Raw genomic sequence first — 22,351 nt, forward strand, 5'->3', positions numbered from 1 at the left:
GCTCAGAGACACACATAAAACACACACAGCAGCAACAGCCACCCCCACATACCCACAAACCTGCATTCCGGCAAAGACATTTTCCATGAGTTAATCTTTCTACAGGGAGACATAGCAAGAAGATGTCATTCAATGCATCATTTTGATCACTCAAATCAAAAGTGGGGGCCAACTGTTGAGAGGATTAGTCCACTGAACAGAACCAAATCATGAGTGCAAGTGGAAGACATCTTGGACAGGGGCCAAAGCGTGGCAGTGAGGGGCATTCTGCTCATAACTGGGGGAGCGACCTCATTTTCTGAATAAAAGCCAGTTTACATAACACCTCTGTCCCCATGACAGGGAGCACTGGGCAGCTGCTGCCAGGCCTGTGGCTTTCACTCAACTACCAAGAGTTCCCTGAAAAATGATTCTCTCTGCACAGCCACAAACTCTTCTGTGTGTTTCCAATATTAACATGTTATAACAAAAAATGGTCTTAAATTTCAAGTAATGCATAAACACTTTGGTAACCTCAACTATTTAATTGCCTAACCCTTATTCTCTCTGAACCGAGCAATGAAAGATGATGGATCCACCACTGTCTAAATCTTTGATCTCCTTCGCCTGCAAAAAAGTCATCTTTGGCAGAGGTAAGGTGATTTTAATGCATATTATATAATCTTTTTTATAATAACCTCAAGTTAATTTGATGATACATCAATTCAAATGTTGAAAAATTAAATGATTCAGTCAACAGTAAATAACACATTTGAACAAATCCTAAGAATGATAGTTATTTTCACGCCAAACCTTAAGCCTTAAATGACAACAGCTTAGTGCAAAGTAATATATTATGTATGGAGGCTGAAGAAGAAGAGGAAAAAAGGAAAAGTAGGTGCACAGAAGGCTGCACTAAGCCCAAAACCAAAAATGCATAAGTCCGTCCCTTAATATTTTCTGACTTGCCTACCCAGTCTGTAGCAGACAGTCCATTGGTTCCTACTGAAGTAAATCATAAAAGCAGGTCTCAAATATATAGTTTCTTTTTTTCTTTTTGAAGGACCAGTGTGACAACTCAGCCTTCCAAGCATGTAGGAGAACCTTCAGAGGCCCTTTCTAGAGCCAGTGTTTGGTTTGTCCATTCTGGGCTACGGTAGAAACATGGTGATTCAAAGTGGCGGCCTCTGCGGAAGAGGATCCGTTCCCTCTGTACAGCTCATTAAGGTAACAAAATCACAACCTATTCATATTTTCAGCTGATTATTATACACTAATGAAAACATACCTGTGAATATTATGTTTCATTTCTGCCAATAGATCTTCCTAAATGTTACACACTGGACTTTTAAGTAAGTGATTTCATGAAACAACTTGGCATAAAGGTTACTTAAGTTGCCATCGGAATTGGCAATAAACAATTCTGATTCTGATTCTGATTCTGATTCTTAATCAGATGGAAATAGTGCATTTGTTAGGGACTATTTGCTGCTGCGGATTAACACAGATTTGGTGCTCTGATGAGTATTTACCATAGCAAGGCTGTTTGGGATTGATAACAAAACCACAAAAAACTACAGTAACCATGTTCATCCGAATGTTTTTTAAAGGTTTTGGACAACAATGGACAAGGGACCTAAACTTTATGACAAAAGTCACAGCACAAAACAAGACAATAAAACATGTTGAGATGTAGTAGAAGAGGAAGACTGTACATTGTCATCACAACGCGATTCTCCACGCTGGACCAGGATGACATACTTATCAGCACTCTGTGAAGCAAGAGCCTCTTTTTTCATTGGCAAAGCTCCTCCAATTTGTAGGGACACATTCATCCTCAAATGCATTCCAGTGTAGGCAGATACCAGAAACTCCACTGGCACACAACTGATCACTGCACCTTGTGAAGCAGTACAAGAAAATATTGTTTGGAAAATGACACAAGTCTTGGCTAATACAGTAGGTAAGTTGCCATTAAAAACATGTTTCTATTGCAAGATGTGTGTCACATCTGTTATTTGGGTCTTGAGCTAGTTAAGTAAGGCTCAACTATCCTTGGCTAGGCATGCAATGACAGGTTACTGGGCAATAGTGTAAAAAGGGATGTATCACAAATGGAAGGTAAATTTATGGAGAAAAAAAAGCCCAGGAGACACCTAAATAACTGAGATGGTGTTGAACTGTGTAGGTGTGGGGGCCGTCCAGCAACTTTTCTGTTTTTTGAGTTACTGTTGGCAGTTTAACGAACAGCTGAAATATAAACCAGAAGACAACTGAGTGTGATTTTGAGGTCCACCCCTGAATGCTTACATCTATGGCAAGATTGAGTTCACAGCTTCTACTGTCTAAGGAGTTGTGTTTAGTAAAGCAACATTTTAACCATTTCATTTGAAAATGGCACAGTAAAGATCATTTTAAATGTACACAGCATGTGGTTTTAGAAATATGGTTATAAACATACTAGTATTACTTAATGTAAACCTGCTCCAATGTTGAATATCATTATCACTTGAGCAATGCTCACATCAACAACTACAGCATTACATAAAGGAAAAACAAGGGCAAAAGCAGCATGTTGCATGATATACTCTGACACAAAATCCCCATTGGAGTTGTCAATAGATGATCTAATTCCCACACATTGCAGTTTGGAGCTGTCCAGAAGATATTTCATCAGTGCACAGGTCTTTTACAGACCTCCCGAGACCAGTCATCATATGTCATAAAGCGAGTCAAAGCATTTTAATCTCACATCTGCTCCTCATTACCATTCCATGCAAAAGAAACATAGGGCTGGGGTTAGGCTATTGCACCTCACCCAGGGAAAAGGGAGAGAAGAAATAGGGGAGAGGCATAAGAGAAACAGAGAGAGAGATTATTAGGCACCATGAGTCCAACAAAAAAAAACAACTCTGTGTAAAAATTCCACAATTCTGAAGGAAAGTGCCATTGTGTTCCTCTTATGAAATCAGATCACTTCCAGGCCGCAGTCCCAGCCATGGAGTTTACAAGCCTCTATATAACACCACAATGACAGATCCACCACAGCAATTTCATAGTCCATTCCTTCCTCAACAACTCCAGCAAACTCTAAAGTATCACTTCAAATATGCTATAGTTACTAGACATGAACACAATATCTGTACAAGAGCTTTTTCTCTCATTGACATGTAGATATTGAGCGACTGCATGTCTGCGTCAACCTTTAGTATCACATCAGGTTACGGACCAGAGTCTTAAAAAAGGCATTTCTGCTCAGACCTCATTTAAAGTAAATTGGCAGGAATTTCTCAGGGTGCAGACCAAGATGAGTTTAGATATTGGGAGATGACACAGCAGCTGACACCCCATTAGTCACACATTGGTGTGCTCATAACCTCCAAGCTAGACCTCAAGGTGGATTTACCATGGTGCCTCACAAAAGAAACCCTGCATCATAACAGACTGAATCAGTGGGGAACTGGAAGGCAGAGGAATGCAACTGTGACTTTGTAGATTAATATAATATATTTAACTACATGTCAGAAACTTTTTACTGTTGTGGTGTTTGCGTGCTAACATGGCTAACATTACATCCATTACAAACAAAGTTTCACCTTGAACTAGCCCAAGAAATTTATTTATCATGGCCATAACTGATGGCTTCTTGTAGTGTAATGCTGTGGCAGTTAAGATGCACACAAGCACACATATACACACACTCACACACATGACTACAGAAGACAGAGGCCAGCCTGTTTAACAAGTAGGTCAGACCAGAGCCAGAGAGAGAGAGAGAGAGAGAGAGAGCAAGACAGAGAGACAGGCACTGGCTGGAGCAAGCACAGCCTTTAGTGCCATCATTGGCTTGTATAAACCAAATGGAAAGACATGCAAAACATATGATTAGTAATCAAACAATTAAAATATATCTACACCCACCAAGATAAGATCTGTGTGTCATCTGAAGGCTAGGTTATGTAATACATGTGTGTTACGAGTCTCACCTGAGGGCAGTCTTTGATGTAATGGCCCTTGTTGAAACACAGGTGGCACAAGTAGTTGGGTGGGGGTCTCTTGTTGGGTTTTCTTGGCTCTGAAGAAAGGGAAAGGTCTGAGAAATGGTCCGTCAGGGAGTTGAGTCCATCCACTATGTTGTTCAGGGAGCCATAGGGTGACACATTCTTATACACGTTGTTGTTTAAGGCCTACAAAATGAGAATCATATCAAACAAGGTTCAATTAACATACAGTTCTTCAGATTCTCTGTCTAAAATGTGTCAAGTATCACATATGTAATTCATAGGATGAACAACAATCTTGGGGCACCTTCACACTCAATTCACATACAATTCCCAACACTCAGAGGTCTATAAATTCTTACTTGTTTACATAGAGGGTGCTGGACAACATTACCAAATACAATAATCACATAAAATATTGCATTTCTGGTTTGGAGTGTTAAAAATGTTGAGATTAATCACAAGTTTTCTTCCAGATCCCTCTGTCCTATTTTCTGTTGCGTAATAAAAAATAAAAAAAATGAAGAAAAAAATCCCTCCAAGATCATTTCTCTCATTAAATTCAGAACATCTGGCGAGAGGCCCAGCTGTGCTCATGAGCTGGAAAAGTACTGAGCATGTCCACAGAGAAAGACAGGACTTTACAGAGGATGACTCATTGTAAACAAGATGGGAGGCATGTTCCCTCACCAGCCTGTGGAACATCAGCAATGTCACCATGCACTGTTGGCGCTAAACTAGCCATGGTCAGTGTTTGTAGTCTGCTTGGAGCCACAGAACGCAGTGTTGCATGCCACAGAGCCCAGTGAATTCATGGAAGATGCCGTCTGAATATTAATAACAGGGAAAGCATGGCTTGCAGTCCCTTATTTCCCTTCTCATTCATGCCTTCCTCTGTTCAAATACAATCCAGGAACGACAGACAGGAATTGACCTCTGGGTGAAATGATGCTGATTTTAACACAGACCTTTTTATTCTCAGATGGTCAGTTAATTAACCCGTGTGGACAAGGTGCTAAACAAACAGTCTAACCAGTCATCCACCTTGATAGTTTAAATGCACTAATGACAAACGTTTGAGACACCACTGTCAAGTAAAACCGTCATGATGAAATCCACAAGTAAACTCCTCCTCATCACTGAAGGTTATGGTCTGTTTTTGGGCCACAGGCTTGATGTCTGGGAAAGGGTGTTAATGTTGATGTTGAATGTTGCAGAGCGCAGAAACCTTAGACTTGGCAGAACGGCTGAAGCTGAAAGCCAAATCGTTATCTGCAGGCTGTGAGATTGTCTTGCTAACCAGCTCCAGCTTTAGGACTCATGTTCATTTATTACATGTAGTTGTCGTAAATCAAGCATTACGGCTCTGTAGTTTCTCAAGTTTCCATCTGCCATGTGTTTTAGCTCTGTGTATTACTGTGTTTCGTATCACCACTCCTTGTGGAAATGTACATGTTTGTGCATTCACTAAACTTAAGTCGTAGCGCAGACTGTTCAATTATTTTAACAAATATAAAACAGGAAACTTTGCTCAGTTGATGTTCCTCACATTTCTTCAGTTTGGCCTTAAACCTCCTACTGTCAGGCCAAAGGAAACTGATTTCACACACATCTGCTAATGGTGGGGTGAGACTGTTTGTTTATTTTGTGTGTCTGTGAAAGTGAGGTAGTGAGTGAGTGAGTGAGTGAGGTAGAGAGTGAGAGAGTGACTCAGCAGGAGAGTGTGTGTTTATGTGTGTGCCGATGGATGTGTATGCATTGGCCAACATAATAAGGACTAAACTGGTCACTGTGCAAGTGCAAGTGAAGTGTACAACTATAGCAGATTTGTGACTGTTTTCACAGGTCCAGGGATGAGGCGTCACAATGCAGGGGGCCAATCACACACTGATACATTTAAACCAGGGCTGCAGTGTCTGGTAGAAACTTTAAAGGTGACTGATTTGAGCTAGAATAGATTCCACAGGAAATTACCACAGGGTTAGATTATTCCAGAGTGGTTATAAATGTTCAAAAGTCAAATTGTTTGTCCTCTTAGCCTAATGGTAGATAATGAATGCGAAAAAGTCATTTACACAAAGATTTGACGTGCGCCACAATATGCGTTTCAAATCAACCAAAAATTCATGAATTTATCACTAGTTCACTTTAAGTAGACTGTGTGATCTGCTGGTGCAAAAACAACCATATTTTGTATTACTCATTTCATCATCAAATCTCTGCAGTGGTTTATTTGACTTGGCTTAGCCGGTATAGTGAGTTGCAAAATCCCCCCCCCCCCCCATTTAAACCGTTTCCAGACTGTATGTGTTCCCTCAGTTTGAAACACTTTATACTCATGCGGATTGAATGGCATTACACAAGTGCATGTAATGTATAATGTGCACACCCAATTTTAGAGGACTGTTTCATGTTAAATGACTTCAAAAGGCCTATATGGTTACCACCATAATAATGGCCACTGGCTCTAGATGGTGAACACACTGTCCCTCCTCTACTAATGCTTCCTAGAGTTTCAACACATAGCGTCATAGTAACATAGATCTAAGAAACTCAACTTGCAGTGTAATCAACACACCGGAGAGCTTGCTGTATGTTCTTTAAACTACCATTTTGCCCACAGTGTATGATTATTTTTCTGTGCGTGCTGTATGTGCATGAGGTTGACGGGTGTGGTGGCGGGGTCCTTTTTTCACTGTATGTGCTGCAGTATCAGGTTTGCACCCTGCATACATTATCAGCATGTTTGTCCCTAAAATTAAACTGAGCTACAAAAATAGATAATATGTAAACAAGGATTGATTTTGTTTGCACAACCAGGTCTATTTGAAGAAGTCAGAGAGACAGCAGACCTCAGCAAGGGGCTGCAGTGGCCTGCTCTCTCCAGAAAGAGGCGTTAAGAGGAATCTATTTCCATCTGTCCCTCTTTACCTCTCTGATCAGAGACATGTCTGATTAAAACATATTTTTGCTTAACAGTTTCACCTTTAATTTGAACCATAACTCATCAGTATGCAGAATGCTGAATTACTTAATGACATTATACAAGAAAAAGGATTTGAATTGTTTATACATAGAAACCTTGTTGTGATATTTCACTGTTTAATCACCTTGCAAGATTTTACTTGACTAATTAAGCTTAAATAAGCTTTCCCCAAACAATCCAATAACATTCCTGCAGTCTCTCATAAGTGAGTTTATAGTGACACTACTGTTAATGTACTGACCTCCTGTATAATCATGATATTCCTACAGTGTTTCTCTAGGCTTACAGTATTGTCATATTTATAGCAGCCTGTATATGTGTTATATAAAGTGTGAAAATACTTGACCTATTACATGTTCTGATGTATTGTTTAGAATAAGTGTTTTTCGTCTATATTCAAACATTGTTGATTTAATAAGACTATTTGAACTTATTGTCCACATTAGAAAGACCATGGCGGTTATCCTACCAGAATAGCTCATGCTGTACTATGCTGTAACATTTGGTGCAGACATGCAACAGATCAACCAACTCGGTATCTTAACTGTATCCCAGTAAATAAAACCAAAGTGTGTAATAACCCCCAGAAATGTATGCGGCATGCCATCTTTCACCTCATTCCGCTGCAGCTGAAAGAAGTTGTTGAGATAGTTGGAGTTCAGGGAAGAGCTCAAGTCCGCCGCTGCGGGAGTCTTGCTGAAATTGAGATCCGGGTGGGAAGAGTTGGGTTCGGGTCTGAACGCGTCAAAAGCGCTGGTCTGGTGGGGGTCTTGTAAGGAGAGATAGACCCAGTTGAGAAGTTGCGCAGGCTGGTACACGGAGGCACTCGTGTCTATGGCAGACAACAAGCTCATCTTTCAATTCAAATGGCTAAACTGGATTTTCCACCGCTGATTCTTGGACTGGTCTCAACTCTTTTGCCGTCTTGCTTTTCGTTCCCGTAACCCCGGCAGATGGCAAGTGCTCCTTTTTTCTTCCCGTAAAAGGGGGCCCTGTCCTCCTCACGCCGGGAACCTCGTCCCAGTTAGATGTTACTCAAAAGTCATTGCGCTAACATGTCAGTATAAAAAGTTTTCCCCTGCTCCCCATGGTCCGCTATCTGCCTTTATTGCAGCGGGGCAGAGAGAGGCTCTTTGAATATGTAATGAGGACGGCGCTGCGTCACAGAGGACGCGGACCAATCAGCGTCCGCTTTGTATGAATATTCATGAACTACTGGATAAGACAAATGGTTCATCTGCCTATTCTCTCCAACCCAACGGCCCTGCTTTACAGGAAGGTTTATAAATATTCAGCCACATCAGACACTGAATTAAACCACACTATGTCTGAGTCATCTAATTATATTTATTATTTACTTATATTATAACTTCTGTCATGGTATTATATATATATATTTTATATGTCTATATGTGTTTAAAAAAAAGTGGTGTGTGTGTGTGTATGTAGATAGGTGTTTTGTTTATTCACGGACAGAGGTGAGTTGCACTTAACTGATCTAATCTAATCTTTGGAGTGTCCCTGTGACTTGTGTTAATGTAGTACAGGCCCATCTGATCATTAAGTCAACAGTGTCACACGCATACTTGCCAAATTATGTTCATTAATGCCATTCAGCCATCTGAAAAGTATATCTGGATGTGTGCAACAAGAAAAAAAGCTGGATCAACCGATCAAATCAGTTAATCAATCAATAAAATAAGCACCTCAACACCAACCCAGGCCTCCCTCAGTAGGAAGACTACTGAGCAAGTCAAATCCACCAAGGCAACCTAAAGGTGTCTGGCAGGACATAGTATGATATGGAGAAAGCTTTAAAAAGAGCTCCCTCTTGTGGCCAATGCCCTTCTTACACACACACACACACACACACACACACACACACACACACAGTATAGTTGTGTAACATAATCAATTCTTGCAAAGGTAGGATTAGTGACGTGGAGGAATGTAAAAATACCACCTCCCTGTTGGTCACTATGGCCACATCACACCCACCCATATAAACCAGTCATACAGTACTTTGAGGAAGGTTTATACACACACAGTTTATTCTAGTGTCAAAGAATGATTTAATTTACAGACCCCAATTCTAATTATACTTCCGTATCTTTGAATGTTGCTATAAAATTAAACAGTATATAATATATATTAATATATATGCTGATTTGTGTATATATAACTCATCACATATACTTTATAATCTCATCACAGTATTAAGAATTCATTTAAAAAAATGTGTCTGTCTGTCAGTAAACACAATAATAGGTGGTTTAACTTTTTAGTTTTAGACTTTTTAGACTAGATTAGATGTAGATATGACAGCATACCTGTCAATCGTGAAAGGTGAGGTCGGTGTGTCACACTTTCCATAATGTCACGGATGTAAGTTAAAGTATGCACAGTATTTATTTTATAGTGAAACGTGTTTTGTTTGTTGTCACTGTTGGCTGTCACGTGACAAGAGGACTGCTGTCAGTCACTGATGGGTGGGTTCCCTCAGATGGAAAGTATGAGTCCCACCCACACCACTTAAGTTAGTTAAATACAGTCAATACTGCGACTGGTGGTCACAGAAATACGTTTTCCAGGAAGAGACTTTGCAAGCAGAATAAAGTAAGTACTAAAATCTAACAACTAACTCAAACAGGCTGGTATAATGACTGATGTGTTAGGAACACGGTGTAAGTTATATTTGGACAATTGGTAACTATGTTTGGAGTCGTTTTTTATGGTCTTAAGATCCTTCTCGACGCTGTCGTTAGCCAGCCAACGTTAATGCAGATGTACCTTTAGCTCAACCATTTAAGGCTAAAAAAATATAAAAAATGCTCGTCTGTGTTGTCGTAGCTTCATCTTGTTTCTGTAATTGTGTTTGTTTATTTGTTGTTATCCAGCTAGCTAGGGGCATAGAGCTGGGCTCACGGCTGGACAGACCATTATGTTAATTGGGTTAGCTATGTTTCGATAGGATACGTGTACAGGCCTGAAGCAGAGTTGTAATAACATAGCTAGCCGCCGTTCAAAAACGAAACATTGGTTCATGTTTTAAGCTAAATGTCTGTTCTCTATTGACTGGCATAACGCTAATCTTTTTTTTAATTTTTGCATAGTGTTAGACTTTCAGTGCTCACTCGTGAATGTGTATTAATTAACTAGTAATGTCTTGTGTTCGGCCGAACTAGCAATCTTCCTTGAGATTTAAAGTGAGTGAACTGACACACCTAACCCTAGCTAAAGTCGTCTTAAAACAAAATGGATTAGCTAGCTTAGCTACAGTAACCGTGACTGTCTTGTATCACCATGGGAGGTTATAATTATCTCGTAATGGTGACTTTGTCTATATATATATATATCTATATATATAGACATATATATATATTTTTAAGATTTTTTCACCCTGAAAAGATAAATTTCTCTATTAGAACTTCAGTTCCCAAGCAAATGTGGATGTGCAAAGGTGTTAAAGTTTGCAGCTGTGTATTGAGGGTATGTCAGGTCACAGTTTTCTCACCGTTTGAAGTGTGAAAGCGTTTGAACCTGAACCATGTGACCCTGAAACAGACAAACCACATTTGTTCTGACTAAATGACCGTGTTTTAAGGGTTGTTGAATGGGCACTTGACATAAGCAAAGCAAATTAAATCAAGTTTATTCATATAGCACATTTAAAACAACCAGAGTTGACAGCAAAGTGCTGTACAAATTAAAGTGCATGGCACATCAGTAAACACTGACAGAACAAGACAGGTAAGAACGAAAAGGAATTAAAAACTAAAACCCACTAAGAACAATCAAAAGCCACAGAAAACATGTACGTCTTGAGTTTTGTCTTAAAATCAACGAGGGAGGGACAGCGTTTTAATAAAAGTGGAAGCTTATTTCAAAGCTTTGGAGCTGCTACTGCAAAGGCAGCAGGGGATGAGGAGGAAGTGTGAGAGGTTACATGTATTTACACTTAGACCCTGAGTAAATGTGACTACGGATAACTTTTGTCTACAAAACCTGAAAGTAGCTTAGAATATAAATAAACCTTACACAGGGAAGCGACCCTGTGAAACAGTAGACTTTTTGACAGTAGCCATTTTGACATGATGTAAGTTTCTGTTTAAAAGGTAAATAGAGTCATCTATATACTAATCAAGGAACTGGCAGGTTCTAGTGACAAGGCAGGCTAGTGTATGCTCGATATGACAACTACAGCTACATATTTATTGTAACGGTAAATGGAACTGTACTTGTATAGCGCATTTCTAGTCTTCCGACCACTCAAAGCGCTTTTACACTACATGCCACATTCGCCCTTTCACACACATTCACTAAGCGAGTGAACTAAAGCCCATTGAACAGAAACTAACTCATTCATACACATTCACACACCAATGCACAGCCTCAGGAGCAATTTGGGGTTCAGTATCTTGCTCGAGGACACTTCGACATGTGGCGGGAGGAGCCAGGGATCGAACCAACAACCTTCCGATTAGTGGACGACCCGCTCTGCCTCTGAGCCGCAGATGAAATACATCATACAATGCATACATTACAAAATGCACCAGTTCTGGATAAGGAAGATTGTTTATGTCTTAGTCAGTGAAGAATTTTGCCCAGTGGGAAATATAAGGAGGGGAACGTTTACAGCTGGTTGTGTTTTCAACTTCCTTGTTCCTACGTCAGTTCATTCAGTATAATTAACAGTGCCATTAACAGGTAGCGCTTGTCCTTCACCAAGTAAAGTACATTTAATCTAGGTGGGTGCACAAGCAAAGTGCTGTACAAATGAAACTGCATGGCACATCTGTAAAAAACAGAGACAGAACAAGACAATATAAAATAAAAAACTAAAACCCATTAAAAGCAATCAAAAGCCATTGAAAACATTTACGTCTTGAGTTTTGTCTTAAAGTTGACAAGAGAGCGTTTTAATGAAAGTGGAAGCTTATTTCAAAGCTTTGGAGCTGCTACCGCAAAGGCAGCAGGGGATGAGGAGGAAGTGTAAGAGGTTACATGTATTTACACGTAGACCCTGAGTAAATGTGACTATGGATAACTTTTGTCTACAAAAACCTGAAAATATCTTAAAATATAAATAGACCCTGTGAAGTAATAGACTTTTTCACAGTAGCCATTTTGACATGACGTAGAAAGGTGGACACAGATGTTACTAGTGATACTAATTAAGCTTCTGTTCCAAAAGTCAAACAGACTCATCTGTATTATTGGGGATACCTGTGTTTATTGTACTATTTCATGTATAAATGGCTGCTGTGAAAAAGTCTATTGCTTTATAGGGAAACTTCCCTGCCCTGTGTACTTATTCAAACATAGCAATGTCCTTTTTTTCTCCTCTGTCCATAAAATGCAAAGCAGTGAAGTCAGTTGTACCATGGAACAAGAAGGCCTTGTGGAACATAGGCATTTCATACAAAGCTTAACCAAAATTAAAGTTTCCTCACCATCCCACCACCCAGCTAAAATCCCTATGACCCAACAGCCCTGGAAGGAAGGGTTTGCTCTTCATCAAATTGCAGTGACAGTTGCATTGCTACATTCAAAAGCAAAGGCTGTGGAGGATAGATTAAACACTCAACTCACATTAGGAAAATAACTGATAGCGGGAGAATCAATTTCATAGGCCTGAAGTTGCCTTTAGGTGCATATAAAGCACTATACTAATCAAGGAACTGGCAGACTAGTGACAAGGCAGGCTAGTCTATGCTCAATATAACAACTAACTATATATTTATTGTAATAAGAAATACATCATAAAATGCACCAGTTCTAGAAAAGTCAGATTGTTTATGTCTTAGTCAGTGAAGAATTTTGCCCAGTGGTAAATATGAGCAGGGGAACGTTTACAGCTGGTTGTGTTTTCAACTTCCTTGTTCCTTTGTCAGTTCATTCATTATAATAAACAGTGCCGTTAACAGGTAGTGCTCTTTCCTTGTCTTTTCACAAAGTAAAGTACATTTTATGTAGGTGGGTGCACAAGATGATATATTAGCAATAGTTCCCATTTGGCAGCTCTTTGATTGACAGTCCTGTTTTATGTTTAAAGCCATGAGCTACCCTGGATACCCCCCTCAGGGAGGCGGATACCCTCCACAACCTGGTGCTTACCCTCCACAACCTGGTGCTTACCCACCTCAGCCTGGTGCTTACCCTCCCCAGGCAGGAGGCTACCCGCCACAGCCAAGCGGCTACCCTCCTCAATCTGGTGGCTATCCTCCACAGGCTGGTGGCTATCCTCCACAGGCTGGTGGCTATCCTCCACAGGCAGGAGGCTATCCACCACAGGGTGGAGGCTACCCACAGGCACCACCACAAGGTAAGCCATCGCACCACACTGTTAAAGGAATAGTACGACATTTTGAGGAATGTACTTATTTGCTTACTTGCGAAGAGTTAGATGACTTCAGCCTACCAGCACCTGTGCAGCTCACTAACGTTGTCACTAAATGTTGTTGTTTTAAGGGGGTTATGTGCTGATCTATTTCTTGGCTGGGTACAGTGACTTCCATCACTGTCACACTTACAGTTTTTTTGGTATTGATTAAACAGAATTTAACATGTCAATTAGCTGGTAGTCACATTTTGTTACTTGTGGACAGAGCCAGCCCAGCTGTGTTTCCGTTTTCAGTCTTAATGCTAAGCCAACAAAGCTGCTGGTTGTAGTTTCATATTTACTATACAGACATGAGAGTGATATCAATCTTCTCACCAAACTCTCAATGGTAAAGTGAATAACTGTATTTCCCAAAATGTCGAACTAGCCCTTTAAAGCCGCAAAAGGGCAGATACATTAAATACATGAAGAGAAATAAATTGATATAGATCCATGTTTTAAAGTCAGGGTATTCTGGTGCCTATTTTAGAAAGGGTGAGTCAGTTATGTCATGTTTGTAGGCAATGTGGATCATGGGACTTATAGTTAACAGAGTGGAATTTTTTTCCCCCAAAAACAAACAAACCTCTGCTGTTGCTAAGAGAAACAAGTCCCACAGTCCATCTTTCACACAGTAGTCACATTCTCTGTCCAGCACTCTTTCACCTACCCGTTAACCAGTTGGAAAGTGAGGAAAAAGGAAGTTCCAGTAAGGAGGCTCAGACTAATGTTTTCAATTCTTTCAGGCATTTAGTCGCACAATACATCTTCAATTTTCCTGAACAGCATTGTCTTTGTTGTCGGTTACAGGCAGCTGGGGAGGTGGCCCTACTGGTGGATATCCTTCCATTGGTCTTGACAGCTTATCCAACCCTGGATACAACGCTGGCATGGTAAGTTTGGCCTAAAAAAATCCCCTCCACCTGCACACAGAAAGTTCTTAATATATGTGTAATCCAACATCATAAGATTATTGAATTGAATATTCCAGTTAGAATAAATTACACAGCCATTCATGGAATATCACATCGTTTCGTTTCACGGTAAGACTTTTCCAAAGTCTGCATCTTAAAATCCTCAACATTGCCATTTTCTTTGTCCGTTTCTCTTTCTAGGCCTCTTGCATGAGAAAAACTTCCTTCCTTCATTCTTATCTATGCATCTTAAACCTATCATCGAATGCAACTTTTTACCCCTTTTTACTTTTGTGATTCATTCTCTTTGTCTATATTGTATTTTCATTTTTGTTTTCAGATTTCCATCTTTTCACACTGGCCACACTTTGTTTGGATACTTGCAAGTCATGTAACTGGAAGAACTTCAGAAGTTAGTTTCTCCTCTGAAGTTAGATCCAGAATAAGGGACATTCACTTGGAAATTAGTTAAACATTGATTCATAATAAATAAATGAACATAAATAAAACTAAATTGTATATTTGTATATAGGGAGGAAAAAGTATATAGCATGAACCAATGCTAATCAAATCCAAAAAAGGTGTGACCAGCTACCTGTGCTTTGCATAAAATAATCTTCAAGTCTCTGTGCACATATTATGAGATGCCAATCTTTTTAAATCACAGGCCAGTCAGATCTCTGCAGTCATGGGGGGTTTTATCCCAAACCCAACCATGTATGCTCAAGCCCTTGGGGGGTACCCACCTGCCCCCCAGCCAGGTGGGTATGGTGCCATCCCTAACCAACAGTCATATGGCCTGTACCCACAGCCAGGACAAAACCAAGGCCCAGGGATGGGCTACCCTGGTCAGCCTGGCCAGCCAATGCCTGGATACCCCCGTGCACCATCACCCAATCCACCCATGGCTGGTTATGGAGGAGCACCAGCACCCAACCAACCCATGGCTGGTTATGGAGGAGCACCAGCACCCAACCAACCAGTGGCTGGTTATGGAGGAGCACCAGCACCCATGCCAGCCTATGGAGGAGGAGGAGGAGGAGGAGTCATGCCAGTGGCTCCACCTGTCAACGTAATATAATATAACACTTTTCTTGAGACTATTGGTTAAAAAAATCTGAAATATTAGGCTTCTGCCGTTATGTGTTAAATACACACACCGATATACATTTACAGTGTAGTGTCTAAAGCAGAATGAACTGCTGAATGAATTTTGTTGAAAAATTACATAAATTGCTGTATTGTTGTCTCAGAGAGGATTCAGGGGAACAATCAGAGACTTTCCTGGAGCTGACCCACTCAAGGATGTGGAGGTCCTGAGGAAGGCCATGAAGGGCTTTGGTGAGTATATGGACAGAGATCTTAGTCAGGGTATGCTATTATTGCTAAGTTGAAAAATTGTTTGTAAGGGTCATAGTATTGTTAGTTTTGTATGAGCACAGTTAAAAGACTATATTTATAGCCAACTTATGACTTATCTGTGAAAGGAAAATAATAGTGGAGAAGCAGTTTGACAGGTTTTAAAATTGAATCAGATACAGATACTTGTCATTTGTAAGCATAAAAGAACTGCTTTGAATTGGGAATAAATTGGACATGTTTTTCTGTCTGATTTGACATTGTGAGCTTGTCTGTGCAGGAACTGATGAGCAAGCCATTATCGACTTACTGGGGAGTCGCTCCAACAAGCAGCGTGTGCCTTTGCTCCGGACCTACAAAACCGCCTATGGAAAGGTAACAGTCCTGTTCATGCTTGTTAAGTTTGTTGTATGTTGTTAATGTGATACCTGATGCCATTTTCCATGAGGATAGTATATACTTTTAAAATATATATTGTTTACAAAACAAACACCATTTCTCAATATAGACTCATACGTGGCTGAGTGTGAATTATCTAGCCGTGCATAATGGTGACAAGCACAGAACAGGTGCTAGTGCTGGCAGTAAAATGGAGAGGGGATTGGATGTCCTCAGAGCTCATTATAGCTAGGCCACAGAGCTTCTTGCAGAAAGTTGTTTGCAGCAGCAGCAGTTAATGATGGTTTTGAGTTATTTCAAGCATGTTTCCATTTTCAGGATCTGATTAAGGATCTGCATTCAGAACTGTCTGGAGACTTTAGGAAGCTGGTCATGGCCACTTTGAAGTCCCCAGCTGAGTTTGATGCCTATGAGCTCAACAGTGCCATAAAGGTAAATCGTCAGGAACACATTATCATTTTATCTGTATTTACTATCTTTTTGTCAACATAGAACGACTTATCATCCAGGTTATTATGTGGTTTAGCATTGTAAACACATTTGCTTACTATCAACATTATTATTATATAATGTTACAAATAATTGCATTAGTTGTAGGTTTGACTCACTAAACAAAAATAAACAGGAAGAATTTTGGCTGCTACAAGGCCAGAGGATGAGGTTGTCAGATTGTCATTGTTCTGTCTTCCTAACAGGGAGCCGGAACTGATGAAGCTTGTCTGATAGAGATCCTGTCTTCCCGCTCCAACGCTGAAATCAAGGAGATAAACCGGATTTACAAACAAGGTGAGATGCCTCAGGCTAATGCACTGCTTTCCCCTACTGTTCCCTTCTCTTCTCTTTATCACACAGCATCACAACACGGTGTGGAAAGAGTTTATTACATTAGTGGATAAGCTCAGTGTATATAGATTTGGGTGCCACCATAAAGTGTGTAAATTCAGATGTTATGGCTAGAAATCTATTGCACATAAAATCATGTAGAACTTGCCTTATTAGTCAATAATAAGAAACTGAAATCAATCACTGCAAATACAGCAAGCATTATACATTTTCATTGATTCTTCAGTTTTATGACATATCTATTTAGTCTTTCAGATTGTTTGCTATTTTTATCCTTTCATGCTCATGTAGTAAAAGTATGCTAGTTTCCTTGGGAGTTGGGTCGTGGTCACCCTACATACAGTTTTTCCCTAAAAAAGCTGCTTGTATATCAGTCTTCAGTGAAGAATTTCAGTGCTTCATGATTTGAATGAAGTTGCATAATGTTACACATTTAAAGATTCTAATTGTAAAAACAATATATTGAGATTATCACAAATTTGGGTCAAGTAATATTTATCACCAGCCTTCAAAAGTCACTATTGCACAAACCTGTATGTTTGTGTGTGCTCTGTTTTTATTTGTTTGATTGTTTGTACCAATCATTTTTTGCCACTTCAGAATACAAGAAGTCACTGGAGGATGCCATTAGTGGGGATACCTCAGGCCACTTCCGCAGGCTCCTGATCTCTCTCGCCCAGGTACAGATATAACACAAATGAATGACCTGTATACCTGACGTCTCTTAGCAATTACTTTCGTATTTAATTAGTAATGTTCTGGTCTGTGTTTTGCAGGGTAATCGTGACGAACGAGAAGCTGTTGACATCTCTCTGGCTAAACAAGATGCTCAGGTAAAGACTGGTTCCTTCATGTTCGATGATCATGCATTTATCATCAGCTTCGTAGTTCATGACCTATTGATTGCAAAGACATGTTGATTTGTACACATTGCTGTTCTCATTACAGTCCCTATATGCTGCTGGAGAAAACAAGCTGGGAACAGATGAGTCCAAATTTAATGCCATTTTGTGTGCCAGGAGCAAACCCCATCTCAGAGCAGGTATTTTTTATGAAGATCCGTTTTAAAACATATCTGAGGATAATTGAGAATGATACTGATAGTGTGTGACGTCTATATGTGTCTTTGTGTAGTGTTTCTTCAGTACCAACAGATGTGTGGCAGAGATATTGAGAAGAGCATCGGCAGGGAGATGTCCGGAGACCTTGAGAGCGGCATGCTGGCAGTGGGTAAGAACACGCACACCTATTCAAGTCTATTTTTAGAGGGGCCACACCCATGTATTATGTAAGTCAGAATCTGATCCACATACAGTGAGTTGTTAATGACGTGTGTAGAGGCTTGTCTGCAGTACATGTTTGACGTAACATTTAACCATTAACATTTTCCGTGCTCATTATGTAACTGTATTACAGTTATCTTAAAACACTTGTGTAAGTAAATGTAGTATTGGAGGAAGAGGGTGCTGTTATATGCATAATCTTTGTTTTTTTCCTTTTTTGCCAACATTTCTCAGGGTTATGGTACAGTAACTTGTTTTTAGATTTGTTTTCATTTTATTTGACTCTTTCCATGGTTTTTGCACATCCGGTCTATATGTTTTCATTGTGAGGTCGTGTGCACTGCAGTGTTGGATGTATGCCATCGTTTTAGATTCTCTGTTTCATTTCACTCTTCTGGGCAATGTTTCTGATTTCAAATTTTACATTTTTACAAAATATAACTTGCTTTAAAGCTGTATTAATCAATATTTGGCTAGTAAGGCGAAGAACATCCTAGAAACAAGGTAACAAATACATCCCTGACTTAATATCACCTTTATGAAGATATTATGGCTCACATATAAGCAAACAGTTGCTTGCACATCTACACTTCAGGGCACAGCAACATGATCACCCTATCAGGGTCATGTTTCCCTCCCCACCCGATGACTGTAACTGTGATATTCACTCTCCTTATAGCTCTGTTTTTGTGAACAAATATCTGGGTCATTAGCTGCTGGATGTTTTACTTTTTCCATCAGTTACTGAAGTTTCAGTGTCAGCCATTTGGTGCTAGATAGACAGTGTGCAATGGGTTTACCTGCTTCTGGTAATGTGGTTGTTGTGTTGATGAAAATGGGTAAACCTAACCACATGGTAAATCTGACCTCAAACAGGCTTCAAAGCTCAGTAGAGCTGCAGATGGGTTTGTCATTACAAGTAATTTTATTGAATATATATTCAGTTGATTCATGCAGCTTTAAATTTGCTTGTTGCCATTCTGTTGTATTCTGTTGGTGTACACATAACTCGGTTTTTCATAGTTCACTTTTCAGATGGCACACAAGTAAAGTTGACCTCACCTTGCCGTGATAAATATTAGAATGTGTGTGTGTTGTTTCTATGAAAAAGAAAAAAACTAAGTATAAATTAATTGGGCTTGTTTTGGTAATATGTATTTTCTCTATTTCAGTGAAGTGTATTAAGAACACACCTGCCTACTTTGCTGAGAGACTTTACAAGGCCATGAAGGTGAGACACCCTGTCTTGCTTGGGTAGTCATTTTCTATATGTTACTATTAAGTGAAGCATCATGTTTAATTTATCATCCTGTGTGTGCATGTGTTCAGGGAGCTGGGACCAAAGATAAAACCCTGATCCGGATCATGGTCTCCCGTTCTGAGGTTGACATGCTGGATATTCGCCAGGAGTATGTCAAAAACTATGGCAAGTCGCTGTACACAGACATCTCTGTAAGTATCTTCGTCATATATTGTATTTCAAATAAACAACCCTCGAGCTGGATGGATGATTTAAAACCAACGAGTACACGTGATTTTGTGAGACAAAGGTCTAACTGAATTGCTTATGCTTTTGTTTTATTGACAGGGAGACACATCAGGAGACTACAAGAAGCTCCTACTGAAGTTCTGTGGGGGTAGTGACTGAAAAGGAAATAGAGTCTACTATATTATAGAAACACTTTCTATAAAAATAAGTTTTCTGCCATATCTATATGCACTATACACAAACCTGCATGCCATGCCAGTTCTCTTAAAATGTTTACTTTACTTTTAAGATGATATTGCTACATATTGTTTCTTTTCTACATGCACTATGCGCAAAAAGTTTTATATTTTTCACTTGTCATATCTTTGCTGGATATTTGAGTTGAATATAAAGGCCATACAATCAATTTGCAAAATATTACATATGAATTTGTAGAGCTGTATATTTTTAAGATATTTTATTTCAATTGTGCCAAAATAATCAGATATCAATGATATCTGGCCCGTTTGTCAGCTAATCTCCTAATGTTCAACAATGCTGAATATAGCATGGGACATAGAGTACATTGCAGCTAAGTACCAAAGTTGTCAGTTAATGTTTGCAATTTTATAATCTATTCTATAGTTTGTCTACACTTAAGTACTTTTTCTTTATTGTAGTTGTACTGTGTCTGCGGCAGATGCATTTGTGTATCGTATACCTGTCATGTAAAAGCATGTAAAACTCAAACATCACATTTCATAAATTGTTGGTGGATTTTATTTCTGTGTCTCAGAAAATAATTACTGAGAACTGACACTGGAAGTTGTCGAAGTTCATACTTACAAAATACATTTAAACTGTGTGAAACATATAACAAAGAACATATGAACACAGGCCTTACTTAGATACAGATGCCCCTCTAAAATTCTATGTCTCATATCCCTTCACTGGTTCACAAGCAAATAGATCCCTAGGTGCAATACAATTGTTCATCAGATGGCTAACTAACCAATTATAATATCCAAAACAGTCATGACCTTCTCATGACTGCACTGATATTGTTAGCACTTGGAAGTAAACTCAGTTTGCCTGTAGAGGGCAGTGAAGTCTTCCGCCCCTACAGCTGAATTTCAACAAGCAGATCTCCTTACAAATTCTCTGTGAAGAATATGAATCATTATATAATGCCATTAGATCTATATCCATGTTCACAATTCAGTTTAAATTCGTTGACGACATAATAAACAAGTATCTTCATTCTTACACTGAATATGTTGAAAGTCCCACAGTCAATGCCAAAACCCAGTTGGTAAACAACATTTTACTCAATCAATACAGAAACATAATTTCTCTATCCTTAAGGGGTTAAGGCCAGCGTGCGTGGCTGCACACGGAGCTCTCCATGCCTTATTAAATCCTGTTGGCTTCGCTTAAAATGCTGTTGAACACACTTGACTGTAGGGACGTGGCTCTGCGTTTGGCTGGCTATAGTAGTGTGTGTGAGTTAACTGCACTACGATCAATATGTGAGGAGGGGAATTGATGGCATCCATAAAGCTGCCTTGGCCACTTTAAGCAAGTCTAGCATGTCTGCAGTGCTGTCAGGGTGAACCCTTGGGTAACAGCCATGCTGGAAGATTCATTTTTTATCACATAATTTTAAAACTGACCAGATATGGCAGAAAAGGCTTGAGGGCTTTTAGATAGAGGTTTAGATTACTATAACTACCATTTTAATGAAGATGAAATGCGATTAGATCAGTTTTGACAAGATAATTTAAACATTGTTATGTGAGTTTTATAAGGTAATTTCAAAGTGTTTCAGCATGTCTCTGCCAACAATGTAGTTTTGATATCATCATGATCAGAAACCTCCCATCTGTTGTAGGCATCCAGCTGAAGGCTGTGTAATTCACTGTTAATTAAAAACCAGGAATTGCCTAATTTAATGTCTATTATAACTCCTAATTATTTGGAAATCCTCTCATGGTGCTTTAAGGTCTGATGTATTGTTTGGAACTGATGGCTTTCAATTAAAATGTCTTAAGAAGTATTATTATGATGATGAGCAACAAACTTAGTCTCTTCTAACATGTTGTCAATGACTCCTTTTTTAATTGTCCCTTCAAAACGTTGGGAACTCTATTATTTTCTAATGCTTTTTCCTTTAGGAATGGAGATAAAATAGACGTACCATTGTTGAGTATGAATTATGTATGCAGTAAAAAACAAATTGTAAAAAATGAGCGAATAATAAAGTCATTGTTTTGCCATCCCAGACAACCTTCCATTAGCTAGATCTCTACTCAGACAGGCCATAATAAAGATCCATAAAATAAAATGTTCTGTTTCAGACTATTTGGCCCAGGATAAATGATGGATGTGCTTACTGACAGTCTCTTCAATAAAAGATAATGCTATTATTTTCCATGATCCGGACTGTCTGATAAACAAATATGTTTAATAATATTTCAGTAAATTATCAGACAGCTAGAAACACCACCCCTGTTGTCTAAATAATAAACTCGTTCATACCCCCAAGATAAAAAGCGTCAGGCTGTCTTCTCTATTCAAATGTGTGTCCTCGGAAGTAGGGTACAGACACAGCCGTCCAATCTGTGTCAGCAGTGGGGACCTGCTTCCCTTTGATATGAATGAATTGTAATTAATTTTTCAGGGGAGAGCACATGGTTGCACAAGCTATGGAGCCAGCATGGCAGGGACACAGAGAGAG

At 39.4% G+C, this 22,351-nt stretch overlaps 2 protein-coding genes across 4 annotated transcripts in view; one reads left to right on the plus strand and one right to left on the minus strand.

Moving 5' to 3' along the window:
* zcchc24 (zinc finger, CCHC domain containing 24) overlaps positions 1 to 8,093 on the minus strand; it is a 34,052-nt gene extending 25,959 nt beyond the window's left edge. Inside the window, exons 1-2 of one of the 2 annotated variants that reach the window (XM_051422492.1) lie at positions 7,581 to 8,093; positions 3,966 to 4,166 (exon numbers count right to left, since the gene is read on the minus strand). In XM_051422492.1, the coding sequence (XP_051278452.1) occupies positions 3,966 to 4,166; positions 7,581 to 7,820 (441 nt within the window). In that variant the 5' untranslated portion in view covers positions 7,821 to 8,093. The remainder of the gene's footprint in view (positions 1 to 3,965; positions 4,167 to 7,580) is intronic. The other variant, XM_051422503.1, reaches the window with a different exon arrangement.
* A 1,320-nt stretch (positions 8,094 to 9,413) lies between these two features.
* anxa11a (annexin A11a) lies at positions 9,414 to 20,396 on the plus strand. 2 transcript variants are annotated; one of them, XM_051425879.1, is made up of 15 exons: positions 9,414 to 9,582; positions 13,022 to 13,291; positions 14,159 to 14,241; positions 14,930 to 15,334; positions 15,516 to 15,603; positions 15,902 to 15,996; positions 16,339 to 16,452; positions 16,716 to 16,806; positions 17,464 to 17,543; positions 17,640 to 17,696; positions 17,812 to 17,905; positions 17,998 to 18,093; positions 19,319 to 19,377; positions 19,476 to 19,598; positions 19,735 to 20,396. In XM_051425879.1, exons 2-15 carry the CDS (start codon positions 13,024 to 13,026, stop codon positions 19,792 to 19,794), a joined length of 1,713 nt encoding a protein of 570 aa, XP_051281839.1. In that variant the 5' UTR covers positions 9,414 to 9,582; positions 13,022 to 13,023; the 3' UTR covers positions 19,795 to 20,396. The 2 variants fall into 2 exon arrangements, with proteins under 2 accessions (XP_051281839.1, XP_051281848.1); XM_051425888.1 differs by having other exon boundaries at positions 9,415 to 9,582; positions 15,074 to 15,334.
* The last annotated feature ends 1,955 nt before the right edge of the window (positions 20,397 to 22,351 follow it).

The sequence above is a fragment of the Dicentrarchus labrax genome, unplaced genomic scaffold, assembly GCF_905237075.1.
Source record: "Dicentrarchus labrax unplaced genomic scaffold, dlabrax2021, whole genome shotgun sequence".
Lineage (NCBI taxonomy): Eukaryota > Metazoa > Chordata > Actinopteri > Moronidae > Dicentrarchus > Dicentrarchus labrax.